General features: G+C 39.1%; 1 protein-coding gene across 2 annotated transcripts in view; it reads left to right on the forward strand.

Annotated features, from left to right (window-relative positions):
• Positions 1 to 3,142: 3,142 nt before the first annotated feature.
• The window catches only part of LOC121865477 (ankyrin repeat, SAM and basic leucine zipper domain-containing protein 1-like), a 34,639-nt gene continuing 14,119 nt past the window's right edge, over positions 3,143 to 23,662 (forward strand). The window contains exons 1-7 of one of the 2 annotated variants that reach the window (XM_042364948.1): positions 3,143 to 3,370; positions 10,102 to 10,162; positions 14,704 to 14,842; positions 15,099 to 15,272; positions 15,455 to 15,577; positions 19,148 to 19,367; positions 21,845 to 21,986. In XM_042364948.1, coding sequence (XP_042220882.1) covers positions 3,225 to 3,370; positions 10,102 to 10,162; positions 14,704 to 14,842; positions 15,099 to 15,272; positions 15,455 to 15,577; positions 19,148 to 19,367; positions 21,845 to 21,986 — 1,005 coding nt within the window. In that variant the 5' untranslated portion in view covers positions 3,143 to 3,224. Of the gene's footprint in view, positions 3,371 to 10,101; positions 10,163 to 11,957; positions 12,128 to 14,703; positions 14,843 to 15,098; positions 15,273 to 15,454; positions 15,578 to 19,147; positions 19,368 to 21,844; positions 21,987 to 23,662 lie in introns of those variants that run through there. The other variant, XM_042364949.1, reaches the window with a different exon arrangement.

Consider the following 23,662-nt stretch of genomic DNA (forward strand, 5'->3'; position numbering starts at 1 on the left):
ATATAGTGTTGGAGAAAGGCATCCTCCTTGAGGTACTCCACTCTCAAGATTAAACATAGTTCCCATAAAGTTTCCAATTTGAATTTGTGCTCTCCTATCATCTTAATAGTTACACAATATTCTTAGCAAGTGTTCGTTAAGTCCCAATTTTAATATTTTATATTTTAAGCCTAAATGCCAAACTTCAACAAAAGCCTTAGAAACGTCTGTAGGGGTATCGAGATATTAATGTTGTCTAGCACTCAGGATGGAAGAAAACTCTAATGTGGTTTTCTTGTATAATATATAAGTTATATGATAGACAGTCTGGTGCTGGAGGTGCTGTGTGGTGAGGGGCTGCTTGGTAGAGACGTGCGGTGAGTAGCTTGTCGAAGGAGGTAGATGTGCAGGAGCTTCGTTAGAGAAGATGTTGCCTGTTGCTGGCCTCCTGGTTGAATGAAATGTTAACAGCGTGGAGCTTGCTGGAAGAGATGTTGCTTGTTCAGGAAAATGGGCAGAATGAGAGTTGGTTGGTGAGGAAGCTCAGAGAAGAACATGCTCGCTGGCGGGAGCGAGGACCGCCAGGCAGGCGGAGGAGAGGCGAGGGTCGCCAGGCAGCGGCAGAGGAGGAGGTGTTGCTTGTTCAAGAAGATTGGTCAGACTGAATCTCAAGGGAGAGACAGAGCTTATATACACCCAGCAGCAGCCGCCAGTCCTCTATGAGTCATGTTGGGAAAACCCGAGAAGTAGCCGGTGACTAGTTCCGTTGCTAAGATACGGTAACATCTGGTTCGTTGCTAGGGAAGGCGGCACATTGGAATGCGATAGCAGGTGGTGAGCTGCTACGCAGTTGTAGGCAGTTGTAGGGGAGAAGTCCACTACACGTCCCTTAAAATTTATTGATCTGGTTCCCCTTGCTTTTTTCTATTGCAATTATTTCCGTTATTGTAGCTATTGCAGTTAGGGTATTTCTATTGGGCATAAATCCATGTTGTCTGTTGTTAGTTTTCCCATGTTGTGTTAAAAAGGTTATAAGTCTTGAATTTAAAATTTTTTCCAATAGTTTCCCGGTAATATCTAATAAAGATATTGGCCTGTAGTTTAATATTTCCTTATTGTCCTTACCCTCCTTGGGAATAAATATCATTTTAGCATATTTCAGTTTGTCTGGAAAGTAACCGGCTATTAAGCATGGGTTATAAATGTTTAATAGTGTTTTTAAGATGTTTTCAGGTAGCTAGGTTCATGATCATATTTCGTGTAATACCTGTGAGCCCGGGGGCTTTTTCTTAAACTTCCTCAGACAGTGCATCATTTCTCCCATGGTTATTATTTGATTATTAGGTAATAAGCTATAGTCTATATATTGCTTTGGGGTGATTCTATGTATTTCGTCTTCTATCCTTTCTTCGTGTTCACTATCAAAATCTTCATTTTCCTCATCTGATATTTTAAAAACTTTTACCCATTCCCTTGTAGGGTTTCGTGGTATAATGTTGTCTAGCACTCAGGATGGATGGAAACTCTAAGGTGGTTTTCTTGTATAATATAAGTTATATGATAGACAGTCTGGTGCTGGAGGTGCCGTGTGGTGAGGAGCTGCTCAGTAGAGACGTTCGGTGAGTAGCGTGTTGAAGGAGGTAGATGTGCAGGAGCTTCGTTAGAGAAGATGTTGCCTGTTGCTGGCCTCCTGGTTGAATGAAAGCTGGACAGCGAGGAGCTTGCTGGAGGAGGTGTTGCGTGTTCAGGAAGATGGGCCAGAATGAATCTCAATGGAGAGACAGAGCTTATATACCCAGCAGCCGTGAGTCATCTATGAGTCATGTTGGGAAAACCCGAGAAAGTCGCCGGTCTTTGGTTCCATTGCTAAGATACTGCGGCATCTGGTGACGCCCCCCCCCCCCTTGCCGCTAGTTTGTTTGCAAGGGAAGACGCAGCAGGTGGCTTGCAGCTACGCAGTTGTAGGGAGACGTCCACTACACCCTTTTGAATGCTGACTCTTGTTTATTTTCCTCGTGTAGTTTTGTTCCATTTTGGTCTTTAATGAGAGGTACGTCACCACGAGGTCAGGTCTTATATAGCGGAGGTAGGCGTGGCTTAATAGTTGACCTCCGTGATGTATGGCAGCGCTGGTTGACCTAGACCACGAGGCATACACTGGGGAATTCGCGGGGTCGGCTACTCAGCGACAAACAGCGTTTGTAGGGGAGGAATCCACTACAAGCTCTTTCAAAACCAGACTTGACCAACATTGGAGCAGGTTCAGGTACATTCAGAAGCCGGTGCATGCCCAGTTCTTGCCTACAGTGCATAAAAGAAACGTGAGCAGTCGCTTAAGCGGCTAACGAGCCGATCAGAGGATAAAAGAAAAGAAGAGTGAAGTGTTTCCTCATCTGGAGTACTGTCACCCCGTCTGGTCCCCGAGATATGTGAGTTTCCTTTCTCACCTCCATCCTTAGTGCGAGATTGTAGGGTACGGGATGTTTGGGTTCACACTCAGGATGGGATGGAGAAAGGAAACTTACAATGTACTCTCTGTATACATGTTGTATTGGATGTACAATGCAGCTTGGTGCTGGGAAGTGGCAGCGTGGTTACAAGTGTGATGTAGAGAGAGCTGGTTGGTGAGGGTGCTCAGAGGAGGACAGCTTGTGGGTCGCTATGCTCGCCGGCGGGAGCGAGGGCCGCCAGGCAGCGGCGGAGGAGGAGGAGGTGGTGTTGCTTGCTGCGGCTGTAGCTAGAAGAAGAGGGAGAGGTCACCACGAGGTCAGGTCTTGAATAGCGGGGGTAGGCGTGGCTTAGTAGTTGACCTCCGTGATGTATGGCGGCGCTGGTTGACCCAGACCACGAGGCATACACTGGGGAATTCGCGGGGTCGGCTACTCAGCGACAAACAGCGTTTGTAGGGGAGAAATCCACTAAGATCTCCTTCATGTACATATGTATGTGAGCCTAACAACGAGAAAATAGACAAACGCGAAGAGAAATTAGACAACTGGCCACATACACTACGCTACTATACCAAGGAAGAGCTATATACTGTATAATTTGCTTAACACACAACTGAAAATTTTGTGTATAATACCATCAGTTCCGAAAATGAATTTACAATCGAGCAAAACGTAAAATTATAAAAACGCTTGAATGGTTAGCAAGCTACTGAGTGGTGAGAATAATACTAAAAAAAGTTCCCGGACGTAAGTTGTGACGAAAATACTGTAGTGAGTGTCTGGCGAGCGACCAACATGTACAGGCCGGCGGGGATGAGCGACTTCTCAGAGGACGAGTCCGACGAGTTGGAGCTGGAGAGTGGTGTGGGAGAGTCGCAGTATACCAGCCACAGAGGAAGACCATTAGAAGAGATAATTGACATGACGCCCACATTATATAAGTGAGTGACATTAGACTTATCCGACAACTGTGGACGAGCCTGTACTTTGAGAATTACAGTATTTGTTAAGTGGATTATACTCAATTAACTTCCTTGTTTATTCCTACATTTGTAGTATTAGAAGAACCAGATTCTGTAACATGCACAATTCATCGTTCATTAAAAAAAAGTAAAACTAACCAGTATTATTTTAATTTATGTCATCCAGGGAATCTTAGGAATTTAACTATTAGAATCAGAAGTTTATTGACAATTCTCAGACACTTTTCTTGGTAAATATTTAGAAGTTGCCAACAGCTACTTATATATTGAGTCATTTCGGGAGAAAGAAAAACCTAAAAATAATTTTCTATAGCATTTCCGCCTGAAATTTATATTTTTCGGGTAGGTAATTACTGACAACTGACCTGCCGCCGATTTTTCATAGAAAATTATTTTTAAAATGCTGCAATTTCACTGTGGCTTATAGTGGACACTGTTGTAATTTCTGCAAATGTGTTATTTATTTTTTTTCTAAATTAAACCTAACCTAACCTTAGTTGATAAGAAAAACAAGTGGCAGAAGCATTGTTAGAACGGTCCGACTAATTACCCAAATGTAGTCGCAATTAAGTCAAATGATGGTCCTACAAGCGTAAATCGGGCTGTGAATCACTTCTCGATTATTATTTGGTGTCATAAAGTCACAAAAAATTGGAAAACTTAATTTAATCTGAGTTGTGTTAGGTTAGGTACATGCACTCGATCTATTAACTCAGATTAAATTAAGTTCACCAATTTTTTTACTTCGTGACACCAAATACTAATCGAGAAGTGATTGGCAGTCTGATTTATTCTTGTAGGACCATCATTTGACTTCATTGCGGCTACATTTGGGTAATTACTCGCTCCCTCGGTACATGCACGCGATCTATTAACTCAGATTAAATTACGTTTTCCAATTTTTTTTTTACTTTGTGACACCAAATACTAGTCAAGAAGTGATTGGCAGTCCGATTTATTCATGTAGGACCATTATTTGACTTCATTGTGGCTACATTTGGGTAATTAGTCGGACCCTTGTTAGAAGACATCACTCAACCTAAGCAAGGAAATCTACCTAACTTCCTAGCCATGGGGCTCCACCCCCCTGAACCCCTGGTACCCTGTATATTAAGCAGAAAGAACTTATTGTGATTTGGTGTAATTTTATGTTTTTTGTGGATGTAAGAGCACCCAACTGGACCAAACTGCTCATATGCATACACTGTTTATTTGCAAAAAACACTGAAGGATACTGAAAGAAACCTTGCTAGCCTTTCAGGCTTTGTCTTTCAGTTTTCTACAGGTTCCAGTATTTGTGAATAAGCTGTGAAGGATTGTATTTAACTTACTAACCTTGTAGAACTTTGTTAACAGACAAACAGTAAAAATTCACTATTTATTGGCAAAGAACACTGAAGAATAAGAAATAAAGCTATTTTAGTCTTGCAGGCATTTTTTTCTGTTTCCTACATTTGTGATTGTCTGTGAAGGGTATTATTTGACTTCCTAACCTTGATGGATGTTATTTACTAGCAAACAAACTGTAAAAATGCACTCTTTTTATGGTGCCAAAAATTCAGTAACGAAGTTTCCTGGTGCTGAAGTCTCCTGGTGCCAAAGTCCCCTGGTGTCAGAGTTTTTTGGTACCAAAGTTTCCTGTGCCAAAGTGTCTTGGTGCTGAAGTTTCCGGGTGCCGAAGTCTCCTGGTGTTGAAGTTTCCTGGTGTCAAAGTTCCTGGTGTCCTGTTGCCCAAAATTTTGTGTCAAATTTTCCAGTCCTGAAGTTTCCTAAACCAGAGTGGGGCACCACACTATAGTATTACCACACTAACCTGGCCCATAAGCTACGCCCCTCGTCTATAGCTATGAATAGCTGATTGGTTCCCCTAAGCGTTTTACTTCTCCCCAGACTGCGTGTATATAAGTGTGTATTTATATTGACCTTTTATGATAAATATTTTCAATTTTCTAACATCCTCTCTGAAGTGTTAATGCCTTGAAATCATTTGCATTTTGATAGTCCAGATATTTAACATTATTTTAGATAGTAACAGGTCTGCTTACCAATTGTAAACACATTTGTTTTTAAGTTTAAGTTTAACAAATTTATTTACAAAGCTTGGAGTACAGTTTGCCTATTCTGATAATTCAGTCAGGTCTGTGTGTTTGAATTTTCTATGAACCAATCAGCTATTAGTATAGAAGAGGGGCGTGGCTTATGGGCAAGGTTTACCGGTACGTGGAAAGGGTATAGTGTATGTGGTATTTCTTGACTCGGCCATGGCCCAGCCAATGCTAATGGGTGAGAGTTCTACACTGCCTTGTAACAATTTTTAGATGGCTCCACAAAGATGATTAGCAAATCGAAAGCATGGGAAATATAAATTGTACCTTTAAAAGATATACAGTATAACGCAAAAGTTGCGGGATATGTCTAGTGTGTTGGGACCCTCCATTACACACCTGTCATTGGTTATGTCAGTAAAGGTCAAAGGATTAAACCAATCATTGCACCACTGCAATGATTTATGCTAGACTATTGCCTTATTTGTTTCACCATCAGTCAGGACAGAAATTCAAAATCTTGTCATGCTGCCTCTTGATATCACAAATTTTTGCATTTAAAACACCATTACTGTTCAGTAAGTTTGTATGCTGAAACACCTTGTCTACTTTTTATAATACAGATCAGTATTTTAGATTTACACATCATTAAGAGTATGCTTCCTGCTCACATTGAAAGCTACACTATGTATAACTTATTTTTTTTTAAGCCATTGTTAGGATAGACTTAGATTCATTGTCTTGACCAATAATATGATGCAATAGGTGATGAGACAATGACACAGAGATTGAAGTAGATAAACTCCAAAAATCACTCTTATATCTTGGCTCATATTTGCAGTGGTGGGCACAGCTAAACAAAAAGTTAGCTTCGCTAACCACTAATCTGCTAACTAAAAAGTTCACTTAGCTAATGCTAAACAGCTAAAAAATTAGCGGAAGCTAACGCTGACCGCTAACTTTTATTATATGAATTTAGCTTCGTTTTTTTTTGGGGGGGGGGGGCTCTAAAACCCTTAAAAACAGACCTAGAGAGCTGAAATTTTCATATGTTGTATTGTAGCTTAGACATAGAGCTTTCCAAAAAGGTATAGCATGCCAAGATCGGATGATGATCAAGGTGTACACAAATAATTAAATGAACAAATGAAATTAAACATTAGTTTACATTCAAGTTTTAACATATACTTTATAATCTTTATTTGCTCTACGAAAAGGCAGAAAGTATTAAGCAAATCCAAAAACTATAGTACTGTATAGCATAGGTAGCAAATAGCATCATGCCAAGATCAGATGATGATCAACTTATCAAGGTGTACACTGTACAGTCAACCCTCACTTTACTCGGTTAATTCAACCCACAGGGTACCGCGGAAAGTGAGAAACGCGTAAAGTGAACAACATAACATATGGGATTAATTGAAATAGAGACCGGGCCGACCCCCAACTCCACTTTTTCATGACACACAACTATGTTGTAGTAAAAATTTTATCTTAACTTTATGATGGTATGCACACACAATTAATATAGAAGAGGTTAAGTTAGGAAAAATAAAGGTTAAGTTAGGAAAAATAAAGGTTAGGTTAGGTAAACTAAAAGTTAGGTTTGACACTTACGTTAGTAGAAGAGATGGGTCGGCATATAGGGATGGAGGCTGGTTCCGAGGCAGAGGGCAGGCTACTGGCCCTAAGGTGAGTCACCATCACTGTCATCCACACTTGTCAGGGCCTCCCTGACAAATCCCTCAAAGTCATCATCACTGTCTCTACCTCTGTCACTATCACTGGCTTGGGCTGGCTGTGGTGGGTTGCGGGCGAAGAACGCTGTTATGCTTTGCTGACGGCTGGTGTTTATGTTGTCGTGATAAACCTTGAAGTAGGGCTCCATAGTCTGCAACAGCTGGGTAGTGAAGATTTCATACCTGTTTGCGTCAGGGTCGTTGGAAAGGAGGAGCTTGACTTTCTCGATACACTCGATGGCACTCCTAACATTACTATGGGATAAGCGGCGTTCTTCTTGGGATGACGCACCACCTGCCTCTTTACTGACGTCATCATCATCTACCATCTCGTCAGTAGTCACATCAGGATCCCTTATCACCTCCAGGATGTCGTCGTTGGTGGTCTCAGAGAAGCCTGCAGCTGTAACACTCGGCACAGCTTCTCTGGCAAGGTCCACTGCTACTGCAACAGTCTGAACCTCACCAGTCACAGATTGACTCTGCCTAACGGCCGGAATGCCTAGCAACACATGTCTCCATGCGTGACGAACAGTTGCTACAGACAGCTGATCCCACGCCTCCACCAAGAAGTCCAGAGCTTTCTTGATGTTGAATATTCTCCAGAATTATTTTAAAAGTACTTGTTGCTCTGCCAACTGTTGATTCTCTTCGTCTTCGCTCTTGCTATCGGTGGTGGTGTCACTCAGGTTACGCAACTCTTCCCTGGTGTTGGTGTAGTCGTTCAGGAGCTTGAAATTTTTAGTAGAGAATGCAGCCTTAACGTTGCATATCAACTCCTGGTCCATAGGCTGGATTAACGACGTAGTGTTGGGAGGAAGGAAGACCACTTTTACGTTGGGGTGACGATCTAACAGTAGGGGCGAGTGTCCTGGTGCGTTGTCCAGCAGCAACAAAATCTTGAATGGCACATTCTGTTGCTCACAGAATTTCTTTACATCGGGAACGAAACAGTCATCAAACCAGGAGAGGGACAGTGTAGAGAACATCCACGCCTTACGTGCGGTCAGCCAGTGGACATTTAGCTTGGTCATGTCCATGCTCTTGTAGGCGTGCAGCTTGCGGGCTGCGTGGATCGCCGATAACTTGAGCTTACAGGTACCGGAGGCATTGGTGGTAAACAGGACGGTGATGCGCTCCTTCTGCAACTTCCAGCCCCGAATCTTGCTGGCATTCTTCACAACGAAGGTCTTGGAAGGTAGCTTTTTCCAAAAAAGACCAGATTCGTCCATGTTAAACACCTGGTCATCGGTGTACTGTCCTTCCTCCATAATCTTACGTAAAAACGGAGGAAATTCCCTAGCCGCAACACGGTCAGCACTAGCTTCTTCACCACCAATGTTGATATTGGTGATTTTGTTCCTCTTCTTAAACCTCTGTAACCACCCAGAGGAAGCATTAAAGGGTTTGGGCTCTGTAATTCCCATCTTTCGTGACACTGCAGCATACAGTTCACGTGCATACTCCTTAACAGAGTGCGTGTCCACCGCCATTTTCCGTCGCGCCTGACGCACCAAGTAGCTCACAAGTAATTTTTCCGTCTTGAGAAGCACCTGGTTGTGGAAATACTTGATCATAGAAGCACCTGTAGACTTTGTGATGTTCATGTGCTCCTTTATCTTGGCTGCATCCTTCTTTATCGTCCGGATATTAGATTCGTTCACACCATGCTGGCGCGCCAAATCAACCTGTCTTGTTCCTTTCTCCAACTCTTGGATGATCTTGTACTTCACCTCGTAGCTTAAGGAACGTCGTGTCTTCTTTGGCTTAGGGCGGCTGGGTCCAGGTAAGGAAAGGTTTCTCTCTGGGGGCGGTGGTCCGGCGGAAGCCATTTTACAGAACAATGGATGCACGATTACACGGTGTGGCCTGGAGAGATGAAACTGCCGCGGCTTGGTCAAGCGTCGTCTTTCCTCCCTCCCTCCCTCCCCCGGGTGGACACGTCATATTGCTTTAAACCAATTACAGCTAGCAGCGGAGGGAGGTAGGGATGCATGGCCAATCACAGTCATATGACGTCACTGATAACGCAACAGAAACATGCACTGCGCAACCTTACCGCGCGGCTTGCCCAGGCGGAGGCGGGAGGGGCGAATCTAAAAATAGCGTTGAGCCAGACACTCTCCGTGTAAAGGGGTACACGCACCGCGGAATGTGAGCATCCTGGGTTCCGGCAGGGTACCGTAAACGTGGAAACGCGGAATGTGGGACCGCGTAAAGTGAGGGTTGACTCTACACAATTTCACAAATACCCGAATTAATTTGCATTCTCATACAACCTATCGGCCTTATTCATTATTCATGTAAATATGCATGACCATTACAACAGACAGGAACAAAAATGTATAAATTTTGTTAGCAGACTTAAAGTTAGCGGAAGCTAATTGGTCCGCTAATGGTTTCCAAAGTTAGCGATAAAACTAATCCGCTAACGAGAAAGTTAGCTTCGCTAATTAGCGGTTAGCGGAACCATGCCCACCACTGCATATTTGATATATAAAATTGTACAGATTCTTGAGTGTTAAAGGTTCTTGAATTTTAGATTTTAGAGCTTTGAATGTAAATCCAATCTTTCACATTTATACCCAATTTCCCTCACTTCATCAGTAGCAAAGATTTTTAAAACTAATATTACTCTACTGATCCTTGTTTACTAGACAGTGATGTTTCCCATCTCTAGGAATACTTTTTACATTATTATTTAAATTTGTTATTTAAATATAGACACTGCATATGGCTGAATTAGAAGGTACCAGTATGGTAATAAACAACTTATAGAAAATTTTTACAGTACCCATGTACTGTAAATATGTAGCTTAGCTGCAGAATTGTCCTTCAGTTTTACTAAATGTGTTAAATTACATAAATTATAAGAATAGGGTAATTAAAATTTTCCTTCTTTCAGACAAGAAGAGTTTCAGGAACCTCCAGACTCAGGCTTTTCTAATGGTGATCCTACATCACAGGTTAGTTCGTTAAAATTTGTTGTGATACTGGATTTTGTGTCATTGATGAATAAAGCTTTAAAAAATACAGTACTGTATTTTTATTCTTCATATGCTGTAATAATGATTTTTTAAGACATCTAGGTAGCTCTAGATAACTGAATGCTGATGGCGATAGCACATGCTGTGCTAACCTTTGGCTGTAAAGTCAACCTTATTGTGTTGAACAAAATGTTGTTCAGGGGTACTGTTTATTTTTAGCTTTTAATTATCTCATCTGTTGTTGGTTATCTAAAGCATTATAAAATAAAATATATTGGATTGACATATTGAAAGAGGCTACTCTCTGCTTGCAAGAAATTATAGGCCTCTCTTCAATGACCTTAAAGTGGTTTTGATTAATCCTTACTTGGTCATGATGTCCAGGCTGACTTGGATTTATTAGATTTGTATTCCCAGTAATGCCTTAACAGATATGGATGATTCATATAATGCATGAACTTCTTCATACATTGTATTGGAATGTTATTGATTTTAGAAGGATCTCAGTTGGCAAGCTTAGACAATTGGGTAAGATGTCTGCCAGGCTCCATCTGAAACTCTGTGTCCCACTCAGCTGTCAAGTTAACATTCCTCAGTCCCCCATAACCCCACCCTCCTTCCTCATCATCTGCCAATGTTTCCTCTTCTTACCTGGCAGCACCTGTATTTGGGATCAGTGGGCAACTTGCAGTGGTGTTGATCAGCTCATGTCTTGAGCTTGTAACCTTAAGATTTCCATAGAATCTAATGACATTCAGCTTAACAAAGATTTATGCATACAGTGCCCAACATTAGAATATGAGGTGCCATTATAGCTGAACGTAAATTGAGGAAGATTATTCATTGTTGATGATGAGTACTATTGCTCTCAATACAATTTGAAATAGGTGCCACTTTGAAGTTTTGGAAAATACTGCATAACACTTATGAGATGTAACAAAATTTTACATAAAAATTTTTAATGTGCTTCTGAGGTTTGACTGAGAAATTACCTCCATTACATAGAGATTTGGGATGTGGCCAACTTGAAGATTAACAACTGCTGGATAGGTGTTTCTTACAAAACTTTTGTTTAAATATTTTGGGGTTACATGCTTAAGGTTTATGATAGTTATGAGAGTTTTGTTTGTGTGTGTAGCATTAACCAAACTCTGTTTTAAAATGATATACAGTAGTATCTTCCTGTTGGCAGTACTGTATATAAATGTTATTGAAAACACGAAGTGTACAGTACAGGTTGACAATCCCTTATCCGAAATCCTTGGGGCCAGAGGCATTTCGGTTTTTGGAATTTTTCGGTTTTCAGAATGGTTAGGTTTTTTTTTTTTTTTTAAATGTGTATTAGCCCACCCGGGCATAGATCACTGACCCACATTGGGGCCTGGGGGTCGAAAATATAATAAAAATTATAATAATAATAATAATAATAATAATAATTCATAGGTCTAGGTCGTGTTTCTCACTTTTGATATTTTTTTCATTCTTGTATTTCTTTACTGTATTATTATTATTTTATTATTACAGTATTATTGTTATTATTATTATTATTATTATTATATTTTATTATTATTTTTATCATTATTATTGTAATCATTATTATTTTATTTTGGTGTATTTTTATTAAAAATTTTATTTACTATGAATAATTATTATTATTATAATTATTATTACTATTACATTTTCGCCCCCCAGGCCCCGATGTGGGTCAGCAATCTGTGCCTGGGTGGGCTAATAATCCCTGTTAAAAAAAAAAAACTTTAGGTTTTTAGAGCTTTTCGGTTTTTGGAATTTCGGATAAAGGGTTGTCAACCTGTATTTCTTTCTGATAGACAGCTTCATGACTGAATAAAATCTTGTGTTGACAAACATATGAATACCATGGACTTTGAAACCATTTATGAAAATATGCACAGCCTTACCTCAGACTATAATTCTTTGGACTTGGTAAGTGTTGGTCCTTACTGTTAGAACACTGTAATCAAAGAAAATTGTACGAGGTCTGTCTGGAAAGTATCCAGCCATTTCCTATTAAAAAAAATATTGCTTACCTAGGTGTCATGGTTTTGGGGTGAATCGGTGATAGTAGGAGTGGATTATATTATATAAAGATAATAATATGTCATATTTCTTATTTCTTACCGTAGAGTCCGATACCTTCACACTGATTACTTACAGGAGATTATGGCGTATCTACGTAGAAGTTCACTCCACCACTCGACATTCCATGATTTATACTTGATAAATGATGATTTAATGAATTCATTTAATTTTCAACATCCATCTAAGTTATTGGTTATACTATGTCATAACCAATCAGTCATTACCTTTAGTAATAATAAGATAGGATCACAGATACGGGCAGATAATTGCACTTACATTTATTTGTCAAGCTTCCATACAATGATTTACAATTTGCATGGATATATGATTTACTCACGTTCACGCTGTAATAAAATTAATCTTCTAAAACAGGGAATTTTCAACTTGGGGACACATGTGGTTACTCTACTATGGGTGTGACTTAACAGAGCCTTAATTCTTCAAGTGATACATTTACTGCCAGCCTGGATTGCTTTTGTTGCAACCAGGCTTCATCACAAGAACTTCTTCCCACGGCCATAACAACAAAAAGGTACTCTTGGGTTACCACACATAGTCTCGCGTCACTGACAGTCACTGTGGACGGTTGTCGCGGCAAGTAGAACTGGTAAGCGTGACTTGAATTAACCATTAGGTGCAATAGACCAGCCTGGATTGCTTTTGTCGCAACCAGGCTTCCACACGTGATATTTCCACGGGGATAACAAACCTAGGTTAACACACTTAGTCTCGTGTCGATCACGGTCACGGTAGACGGGTGTCGTGCAGGAGAACTCTGTAAGCGTGAATTAATTAACCATTTACTGTAGGTTTGATAGGCCAGCCTGGATTGCTCTTGTCGCAACCAGGCATCCACATGTGATATTTCCACGGGGATAACAAACCTAGGTTAACACACTTGGTCTCGTGTCGACGACGGTTCACAGGACGGAGTGCGGTGGAGGACTCTGTGTGGTGTGGTGCCCCGCTCCCTTTCAGGAGGGAGAGAGTCAAGACGACTACTTCACTAACCCATGGCTCAGGGGATACTACTTAAAATGAGGTTTTTGGGTGTGAAGCGATGAACAGTACAACACTGTTTCACTGCCCACCCCCCTAAAGGCTGGCTAACATACACTAATGGAAAAATACATGTCCCAGTTATGCCTCGCCGGGCGTCTTATCTCTGGTAAAACAAACTTTGGAGTTGGTTGCGTGGGTAAGCCTAACGCAACCCATGACACTAGGACACTGGTGCCTTAGTCCCCTTCAAAGTACTCCCCTTGGGACCTCACACACTTCTCCCAGCATCCCTTCCACTTTTCAAAACAGTCTGCAAAGTCCTCTTTCGGGATCTCCATCAGCTGCCTCGTCGCATTCTCCTTAATCTCATCCAGGCCAAACAATAACGAAGGAGTACTACATCAAAGTTTTTCGCCGGCTGAGGGATGCGGTAAGAAGAAAACGACCGCAGCTGTGGGCAAGTGGCAGCTTCATCATTACAACGCGCCTTGCCCATTCTTCACGTCTCGTGCAGGGTTTTTTGGCAAAACATCGCATCACCCAGGTCTCTCGGCCCCCCTACAGCCCAGATTTGGGTCCTTGCGACTTCTGGCTTTTCTCAAAGCTAAAATCGCCATTGAAAGGGAGGAGATTTCAGACCTTGGACGAGATTAAGGAGAATGCGACGAGGCAGCTGATGGAGATCCCGAAAGAGGACTTTGCAGACTGTTTTGAAAAGTGGAAGGGATGCTGGGAGAAATGTGTGAGGTCCCAAGGGGGGTACTTTGAAGGGGACTAAGGCACCATTGTCCTAGGTAAGCAATATTTTTTTAATAGTAAATGGCTGGATACTTTCCGGACAGACCTCGTATGTTGTGTACATGATAAAGATATCTGGGAAGTTATACTATATGAGATGTTGGTCTGTTTTGAGAGTGTGAGGATGTGTGTTGCACTAAGTTGTGTGTGAAAATATTTTTAAGTGAGATAGGAGTAATTTAAGAAAAAGTTATTTGAAGGATTGATGTGTTAAGCTAAATTGAATGAAAACTTATATGGGAGTGTAAAAGGGATGTGCTTGAAAGATGTGAGGAGCTGTGGTCTGGAAACTCATGATGCACATTTCACTCAGCAACAAGTGGGTTGCATAATGATTACCAGTACCCTGTACTCGTTTTAGACTTAGCAATGATGCCACTTGTCTCCTAACTATATTTAACTTAACTTTTGTTTATAGATTTTGTTTCGTCCCCTCATATTCGAGACTATTTTCTCATCTCATTCAGAAGTTGTTATCACATATACAGTACTTAGAGAAATTGCAGATGTGCACAGGATTTTTTATTTTTGTGTTCTCATGTTTTTTCATCTCTTTTTTCCCTGTTCCCTGTCAAAGGTAACTTGTAAGTTAATTTATGTTAATCTTTTTTTATCAACAGAGTATTGGGTCACTTACATTATCAAATGAAAGCGACAAAAATGGTCTGGTTAATGAGGAATCTTTAGGGAAATATGAGAATGTTGTGAATGGGCATGGGAGCACCCTCTCTCATAGATACCATAATGGATATATGAAAGGTGAGTACAGGGGGTATTTGTATCAGATATGTTAAAGGGTAATTGTCAATGATTTTTATATAATATAGAAATGTTTTTTAGATGATTTTTTTAGGCTCTTACTTTTATCCTCTTCACCACTGATCGGCTTGTTACCTGATCAGTGGTGAAGAGGATAAAAGTAGGTAAAAATAACAGAAACCCTAAAAAAGAAATATATTCAAAAACATTTCTACATTATCATTTTATTACAATTTATGTGTCTCACCACCAACAGCATCCAGTCCAACTTCCTCTTGCAGTTCCCGCAAAAGTCACAGTCCAACACCTTTAGGGACCAGGTCATGGAGGCAAATGCGAATGCACGAAGGTTACTCACTACCTCTTGATGAATTTCGTATGGCAGCAATGCATGGAAATTTACCACTCATCCAGTCATTTGTCAAGCAAGGTACTGTATTAGAGCAGTTCATAAACATTACAAGATCATAGCTGTTTGTTATGAAATATTTGTATTACAGTACTGTATAGTCTAGAAGTGTAGTTTCTTTAAATAGCAATTAAAGTACATACCTTGAAATAAAGATCTCAAATTTTTAGTTATTATTGATGACGTTTTCATCATGCATTCAGGTATTGCTGTAGACCAGATTCTAAAGTCTGGATGGACCTGCTTGATGTATGCTTGTTCATGTGGGAAATCACAGGTGGTTCAATTTCTGCTCCACCAAAATGCAGACCCTAATCTCCACAAAGGTAAGTTACACTGTATTTACAGAGTGACATCTTGTTGGTATATACATGTAGTATTGTAGTAATAGATTATGAACTGACTTGTGAAAGAATGAATACGCACCAGAAGTGATGAAATTCTTAAAGTAGTGCATGAAAATAGATGTACTATTAGTTTTCTTGAGATCTTGAACATAAGTTATAAATCCAGTCAAGTTAGAAAGGACCTGTCAAAATGCAATTCAGTATATACTGTATGGGTATAAAAAATGAGCAAGAGAAATGATGTGGTTGCTGAGATGTTAGAGAGATACAGACTTCATGATTGTGCTGTGCAATTTGACAGTATACTGCACAGGCAATCCTTATTTGTTATGTATGGGATATTATTGTAGTTTTGTATGGACAGGGTCATGTTTTAAGTTAACCTAACTTATGGAGGTAGCATTGTTCTGACTTATGAACAGGGTCCAGGAGCATAAACCATTTATAACTCAGGGACTGCCTATTCAGGGTATTTTAATTATAGATGAATTGGTAGTACGTACTGTAGTTGCAAGGGATACTTAAAAAGATTTCAGTGCACAGTTCTAGGTATATTGTGACATATACAGTACTGTATTTAGTGTGTGATATAGGCTCCCCTTATTCATGGCATAAGGTCTTTCATAATTTTCTGTGTCTATATGTATGACACTAAATTTTGAATCTTTATTATATTGGATATCACCATGTTGTACAATTCAGCTGTTAAAATAGCACTGCCTTACTGAGAAGTTTTACCATGACAGTAACACTGTAAACTGGTATTTTATGAGGTTTCATCTTAGTTTTTGCATTAAAGTACAGTATTGTAGGGTTTTACCCTGAGACATAATGCCCTGCAGTATTCATTCATTCATTCATTTGCCGGTCCATTAAGTTCCACTCTTAAAATTATGTTAAACCTGTATTTTGGTAACCAGATGATATATAAGAATGAAGTTTACTCTGTAAGCTCACTTGTAGTGTTTTCATTCCTTTTGCAAGTTTCTATACTTCAACTCATTACTTTGGAAAAAAATGATCTAAGTTTTCTTGAATAGTTTTTTAGTATGTGTGAAGTTTGACTTACATGGCATATTTCTCTCCCACTCTTTAGTTGCATGAGGTTAACATGTATGAAGTATAGCTTTTCATATTGCACATACCAGTGTACTGCAAGTTAGGCAGACAAGTATACATTAGGATAGACTGTTGAACCAGTCTTTGAAATTTATGGACTTGACACAGCACTTGAGCTCATGAGTTTTCTCTTATATGATGTTAAAATGCTTAAGTATCACTAGAAAAGACTAGGTAATAAATTTGTAATGCAGTAACGTACACATCATTAGCTCCCACTTAGTATCTGTGTTGCAGGTTTTGTACACATGATATGCAGATTTATTACAGCCATACTCTGATAAGGAGGTACTGCTTTGTATAATAGAAGATAGCCATTTGACTATGAAGTCATTTTAATTACCAGTGGGTAATTTTATGATGAGAATCATGCAAACAGATGAAGAGCTGTATGCCATCACCAGCGCAACTATATTTTGGCTTTACTTCAAGTACAACCTGTTGAATGAGGAACCTTGCCAAACTACCATCTTAACTGACCTCAGGATGAGCATGCTATATTATAACATGATAATATGTGTGCAGTGTGATAAAATAGCAGGAAATGAACTCAGATTACATAGATATCAGTTTGTTATGTATTAAACAGTTTAGGGAAATGTTATCATTATTAACCATAAATAGTCTTGGCTCATGCTCAAGCTGAAACCTGTTGAATGGGAGTCACAAGGCCTTGTAGAGGTTAATTTTAACTTGACCTTAATCTTATACTGTAGTTGTTTTTTGTAAATGATGTCATAGTTTGTGCTTTTATTAATAAAATTTTAGTCACTACCTTTTCATTCATTTACCATTGTCACTACAGTATTAATTGTTATGTCAGTTGTACAGTGGTGCCCTCATAAACCACACTGTCATGTATAATTCCCTTAATCAATCACAGTTAAAAAGAAAAACTATCTTTTTGGCTTGTGAATTACGGTATATTATGGTAAATGCAGTACTTTTGCAGAAGTATGCTCGTTGTCATGTAGCAGGCAGCCCCTCTATGGAAAGTGGCAATTTGATAGCATTTGCACTACTTTCTCTGAAAAGTAGGATGGCAGCTTTAAAAAGAGGAAGTAAAGTAAATCCCAGACTAATGTAAAGACCAGGTGTACAGTATGCATATGGCAAACTAAGCCGACTGTTTACATCTACTCTAGATCATCAGAACTTTAGCTATGGTGTTGTTGATTTGAAAGTGGATGTAGCAATTGGATTAGCTATTACTAGTTATGTACACACACTAGACAATATGTGTAATATTTTAGCCATTTACAGTTACAGTAAGAATTAGTTCATTAGAGTTTTACCAGGTTATGTCATAATTAGTTGGAGAAATTGTAAACTAATGTCTTTTTGATGTTTTATAGTGAATTTGTGTTACCTATAGAGAATCTGTATACTGTAATGTACTGTATTGTACAACACTTGTGTAATTACTAGTAATACTTGCAGTAACATATTGTTTTAAGGGAAGAGTGCGGGTTCAGAGAAGATAGAGGATGTGTGAATCAAATGTTTGCATTAGGTAACATGGTATGTTTTAATCTGGAAAATGCACATGACTGAACTTATAGAAAAGTGATGTAGGAGATTTTGAAAATATGCATTTTGATGGGAAAGTGTTAAATTTCATTCTTTTTTATGGGTAAAGTGCAACTTGTTTTAGAGTGTGCTGGAAAGAGGAAAATTTTCCCATTGAAAGTGGGGCTACATGTAGAGTGTGTAATGTTGTCATAGCTTACTATTTACATGGACTGTGTAATTAAAAAGGTGAAAGCAAAAATACATTTATGGAGAAGGAGCAATTTGGGTAAATAAGGAGGTGCTGTACTCCTCGACTTACGACATGCTCGACTTGCGACAACCCAAACATACGACATTAGTGATCGACGTTAGTGATCGCGCTGTGTACTGACAAAATTTTCGTTTGTAATTCCCTTTAAAATGACTGGCAAGCGTAAAAGTGAGAGTTCTCGTGGTGCTGAGAAGAAAAAGAGACACCCATTTTAGAATTTTTATGTATTATTTTCGCATTTTCGACTTATGACCTGGTCGTCGGGACGGAACCCCGTCGTAAGTCGAGGAGAGACTGTATATGAGACAAATGGGAGGTGGGTTAATTGTTGTTTACAGATGATGTTACACAGAAGTTTTGAAGATTAAAGTTAATAAGTCTGGTTAAGTTAGGTGCTATTAATATAGGAAGAATATTAAATGTAAGTTAACAAGATGAAATGTTTTCCTTTTGTAATTGTTGTGTAAATTATCTTTACTAGTGTACCAGTGCTTATTGTCATAGTCAATATGACTACAAAGTTTACAAAGAACCACATACAGTACGGGTATATATATTGTCAATAATTTAAATTGTTATAAGTTATCTATCTTTAACATCAATTTCTTTTATTGCAAAGAATATTTTAAGACTTCTACTCATCTCAGAATTGTTCACTGCTCTCATGGCTGCCTGTGCTTCAAGCCGTGAATCTGAAGCTGATCTTCTTCAATGTGTGGAATTATTGCTCAGCCATGGTGCTAAAGTGGACACTGCTGAGCGACATCGCATGACTGCCCTTATGTTTGCCAGCAAAGAGGGACGATCTACTATTGTTCAGAGACTTATTGAAGCAAAAGTTGACATCAACAAACAGGACAACAAAGGGTATGTGTCATTGTATTTACAGTGGTCCCTCGGTTAACGAACGCAATTCGTTCCACAGAGTCGTTCGTTACCCGAAAATTTTGTTCACCGAATCTATTATTTCAATGGGATATTGGGTAATTGGTTCCAATTCACAAGAAAGTACATACAAAGTATAAACAAAATGCAGTACAGTACACTTACTTTGAGGTGTGTATGTAGTATGTTACTGATTGATGATGATGGGAATTAGAAGTGGGGGTGGAGGAGGAGAAGGGAGAAGAGAAGTATTTTAATGCTTCTTGGAAGGCGAGTCACCTTCCATAATAATGTCAGGAACCTCTGGACTGACAGATTCTCTAACATGAAAATCCTCTCTCCTTTTTGGAGAGGAACACTGAGGGGAATCATCTTTCTCACCCATGCTTGATGCAGTAATTTCACCAATAAAATTTTAAGTTCACTAGGTGTAATTAAAGATTATTTTATTTAAATGAACACTGCATTGTGCTATATATTATCAATATGTTAACTAAATTTTAGAGTGACCAATAATTTTAACGTAAAAACGTAAAAATACTCTGTACAGTGAAGCCTCGCTTTACGCGGTCAATTGAACCCACTGAGGCCCGCGTAAAGCGGGAAACACGTAAAGTGAACAACAGAACATCTGAGATTAATTAAAATAGAGACTGGGCCGACCCCTAAACTCCACTTTTTCCCGACACAATACGTACGTTTTAGTAAAAATAACATCTTAATTTTATGATGGTATGCAAACACATAATATAGAAGAGAACAATCAATAAGAGAATAATATACTGTAGGTTAGGTTAGAAAAAATCAAGGTTAGGTTTAACACTTACGTTAGTAGAAGAGATGGGTCGGCGTACGGGAATGGAGGCTGGTTCCGAGGCAGAGGGCAGGCTATTGGCCCTCAGGTGAGTCATCATCACTGTCATCCACACTTACCAGGGCCTCCCTGACAAATCCCTCAAAGTCACCATCACTGTCTCTGTCACTATCACAGCTAGCGGGGGAGGGAGGTAAGGATGCTTGGCCCAATCACAGTCCGATACATCATATGACGTCACCGATAACGCAACAAAGACATACACTGCGCAACCTACTCGCGCCACTTACCCAACATGGCGGGAGGTTTGAATCCAAAAATGGTGCGGCGCGAGATGACTGCCAGCCGCTCTTCGCGTAAAAGAGTACACGCACCGCATAAAGTGAGCATTCCGGGTCTGGCAGGGTACCGCATAAACGTGGAAACGCGTAAAGCTGGGTAATACTGTATTCAAGAGAACGGCAAACACGATGTTTCCTCCACTGTAAACAAAGTTAAACTGACACTTTGGCAGGTGAGTCAAGCGGCTGATGGGCGCACAAAGAACTAGTTCCCTGTACTGCAAATATTATCAATATGTTAACTAAATTTTAAAATTACTAACAATTTTAATATAAAAATGCAAAAATAATAAAGAGCACAACTTTTTTGATATTTACTCCACTGGAAACGAATGTAAACATAGAACCAATTACTGTATTGGTGGACTAGCCGATCAGCTGATGCTCACAACAAAACATGTTTGTCGTAAGGATTTCGTTAATCAAAGTTTTGTTCATTAATCGAACTGAAAATCCTTATGGGAGCTAATTCGTTAACCGAAATTTCGTTAATCGAACCGTTCGTTAACCAAGGGACCACTGTATACTGTAGTAGGTTTTTTTTTTTAATATAAAGACACTATTGGAAAATTTGTGTTTGTGTGGGGGTTACCAAGTGTTCTGGAGGTGCTCTGAAAACTGCAAATTTTTAAATACAGTACTGTAGTTAAATTTTTTACACTCAAAGAAACATTCACAGTATTCACTGTGGAATTCTTTTGTGCTGATGAAGCTGTCATAAATATACACATTGTACTTACCATGTCATATTTGGAAGGTGGCAAGTAGTGTGTATTCAGCCCACTTGAGCCTTATACATCTTTATATACATGAACATGTATTATACCACAAAAACTTGCTTAAATAAGTAAGTTTTGCAATCTTATTAATATTAAAGGAAAAGATCCTTGATGATTTGTGTCTTCCCTAGAAGAATTCCTTAACATGCAAGTGGAACACAAGGATGACACTTCTCTTCTTACATATATTTGTTGTGATAACTATGTACTATATGTGCATATGGGTGTATCAGTTAAATTTAGTGAATTGATCTAAATAAACAGTTGAATTAAGGCCTTCAGGTACCCATGAAATGCATCAAAATATATCTCATTTATCACAACCAATTTAAAGAGCACATCCCCTCTACAACTCTCCCCATTAACAATTTTCTCCTGTTTTCTTGGTACAGTACTTTTATAAAGATTTAATTTATTGGAAACCCTGTATAAAGTACAGTACAGTACTTGCCATGTGAATGGAATAACAGTGATATATATATTAAAGTTAAGTAATACTTCTCAAGCTTTTTCTTATTTCAATAGATGGACAGCTCTTTCCTGGGCAGCAACTAAGGGACATGGAAAAGTCGTGCAACTACTATTGAAGCACTTGGCTGATCCACTAAAGATGAACTGTCATGGCCAGAGAGCAGCAGACATTGCACTGGCAGCAGGCAATCCAGAGGTATGAATTAAGAGTTTGAAATTTATATCATAATTGACATACATATACTGTCCAGTAGTACTGTATATTCTTATGAAGTTTTCTTGTTTATCAGTACTGGACTGGCATACCATTCCCCATGCCACAATCTCATGCTGATTGTAATGTAGAAATAAAGTAACAAACACCTTAGATATGGTGCATCTTTATTTTACTCAGATAACATCTAACACTGACCTTTTTATCCATCTAACTCAGGACATTGTTGGATGACATTGTCAAAGTGTTTAAAGTTCCCTTCATTCCCTATTGACAGAATAATAGCTAAGGATGCTTAGAATGACACACAAGTATTGAAAGTGATTATCTGTACAGGTATATGCATTATGTAATAGCAGGAAGGCGAGTTTGAAGAAGGTATTTGGGGAAAGTTAGAAAGGACAAGTAATATCTCCGTTAGTCAGAATACCTAAAACCATGAACTCTCCGATAGCCGGAATTGAAATTTTCCGGAACATTTTGAGAAAATTTTCTTGATACCCAGAAAATTCTGGGGATGGGGAAGTGTTTTTCCAGGTTTGAGATGAAAATCAGGCGCATTTTCCGTAAATTCCAAGAAAAATTTTCTGGTACCCGGAAAATTCTGGAGATGGGAGATATTTTTCCAGGATCGAGAGATGATGTAGTGGTCAATTTCTGGAACTTCCAAGAACATTTTTATCGTTATCCAGAAAAATCTGGGATGAGGGATTTTTTCCGGCCTTGAGAGAGCTGTCTCATTCCCTGAAGTGCTCTTGTAGCGTTAGCGTTATGAGGTCTCGCACTAGGGATGGAGGTGAGAAGGGAAACTCACAATGGCGTTTTCTATATATATATATATATATATATATATATATATATATATATATATATATATATATATATATATATATATATATATATATATATATATATATATATATATATATATATATATATATATATATATATATATATATATATATATATATATATATATATATATATATATATATATATATATATATATATATCCAATGCAGTGCTAGGGAGTTGCTGTGTGGTGAGGAGCTTGTTGAGAGGAAGTCTTGTCTGTTTGAGAGCGCTGAGTAGAAACCTCTTCACGGCGAGGCTGGGGATATATATACACTAGTCCGCTGGAAGTGAACGTTGCTGCTGGTCGACCACCGCTCAGTCAGACAGCTAGGCTTCGCTGAGAAACTCGCTGCGGGATCGGCTGGTCAGCGACAGTTGTAGAGGAGAGTATCCACTACACTGCACCAATTGTTCCAGCTAACGGAGATATCACCAAATAGAAAATGTGCAAATGGAAGAGGAGTCTGTTGACTGTGTTCAACAGTCGGTATAGAAGTTACTGATAATTACTTGTAGCAAAAGGATGTGCATATAGTAATGCATTTTATGCAGTATACAGTATTTAGGGAAGAGAGAGTAGAAAGAAGTTTGATACAGGGGGTCCCTGGGTTACGAAAGGGTTCCGTACCTGAGGCCATCCTTAAGTCAGAGCACATACCCTATGTGTACTATATCATAGCCCAAGTCTTTTTATACATCTCGAATCACTTAATTTAAGAGAAAAGAAGAAATTGAATGACAAAATACAGTAATGAAAAGTATAAATTAAGGTTTAACACTTACATTGAAACCTGGGGCTGGCT

This window comes from Homarus americanus, unplaced genomic scaffold, assembly GCF_018991925.1.
Source record: "Homarus americanus isolate GMGI-L3 unplaced genomic scaffold, GMGI_Hamer_2.0 scaffold25483, whole genome shotgun sequence".
NCBI classification, from domain to species: Eukaryota; Metazoa; Arthropoda; class Malacostraca; order Decapoda; family Nephropidae; genus Homarus; species Homarus americanus.